This window comes from Salvia splendens, chromosome 9 (assembly GCF_004379255.2).
Source record: "Salvia splendens isolate huo1 chromosome 9, SspV2, whole genome shotgun sequence".
In the NCBI taxonomy this organism is placed as follows: domain Eukaryota; kingdom Viridiplantae; phylum Streptophyta; class Magnoliopsida; order Lamiales; family Lamiaceae; genus Salvia; species Salvia splendens.
The window spans coordinates 28,464,321-28,465,611 of record NC_056040.1 but is presented as its reverse complement, the minus strand read 5'-3'; the positions used below and the strand labels follow the sequence as shown (position 1 = coordinate 28,465,611).

General features: G+C 44.0%; 1 protein-coding gene across 1 annotated transcript; it reads left to right on the top strand.

Annotated features, from left to right (window-relative positions):
• The first annotated feature begins 228 nt into the window (after positions 1-228).
• Positions 229-921, top strand: LOC121749380. Its single transcript, XM_042143951.1, has one exon. The coding sequence runs from the start codon at positions 229-231 to the stop codon at positions 919-921; it is 693 nt and encodes a 230-aa protein (XP_041999885.1).
• The last annotated feature ends 370 nt before the right edge of the window (positions 922-1,291 follow it).

Here is a 1,291-nt window from a genome sequence, read left to right as displayed (position 1 = left end):
GTCTGGGGGATGGATTTCATGGGACCGTTCCCATCGTCTGAAGGAAACTTGTATATTCTGGTAGCGGTGGACTATGTCCAAGTGGATTGAAGCGAAGGCAACAAAGACTTGTGAGTCAAAGGAGGTGGCCAAGCTCTTAAGGTCTAATATCTTTACCCGGTATGAGTACCGCGGGCCGTCATCTCCGATCAAGGCACTCACTTCGTCAACCGAATTATAGAAGCCTTGATGAAGAAATATGGAGTCCACCACCAACTGTCCACACCTTACTACTCCCAGACGAATGGCCAAGCTGAAGTGTCCAACCGAGAGATCAAGGTAATCCTAGAGAAAACAGTAAACCCAACGCGAAAGGACTTGAGTCGTCGACTAGAGGACGCGCTCTGGGCATACAGGACTGCCTTCAAAACACCGATCGGGATGTCCCCTTACCGTCTGGTATTCAGGAAGATGTGCCATTTACCGGTGGGAATTGAGCATCAAGCCTTCTGGGCTATCAATGAGATGAATCTGAACGTCGAGGCCCGTGCTGAGGAGAGGAAGTTGCAGCTGCAGGAGCTTGAAGAGCTCCGCCTCGACGCGTATGACTCTACCATGTGGTATAATGAAAGAACGAAGATGTGGCATGAAAAAAACCTTAAAAAGAAGGAGCTCAAGGCAAGACAGAAGGTGCTACTATTCCAATCAAGACTTAAACTGATGCCAGGGAAGCTGAGGTCAAGGTGGATAGGCCCCTGTACCATCATCGCCATACGAGCAAATGGAGCAATTGAACTTCAAGGAAGCGACCCTGACTCGTCTTCCTTCTTGGTGAATGGCCATAGAGTGAAGTTCTACAGGGATGGAACCGAGGTGTGCGTGGTGGAAGAAATTAAGAAATTCCACTATTCATGCCTAAATCTCTCCAGTGATAGCAGGTAGAAGGAGTAACTGGGTACCTTTGGGTAGTCTGCTTGATTGAGCAACTGTTGATTTCTAAACTTACAAACTGATCAAGTGACATCCTAAGGGCACTCAGTCAACTCCTTGGTAGCTTAATGAAAATAGTTTTTTATGATTATTAATTTTAAACAACAATATATATATATATATATATATATATATATATATATATAAATCTAAAAATAAGGTTAAACTGATTAAGTGGTTATTGATTGAGTATTCATCTGGAATTACTTGTCCGCTTGATCAGTTCGATTCTGGATTTAAATTGGTGGTTTAATGTTGTTGGCTTGATCAAGGCAGGGAACTGAAAAGGCGTGCTCAAAGGTTGAAAAGTCGCATTTGAAGG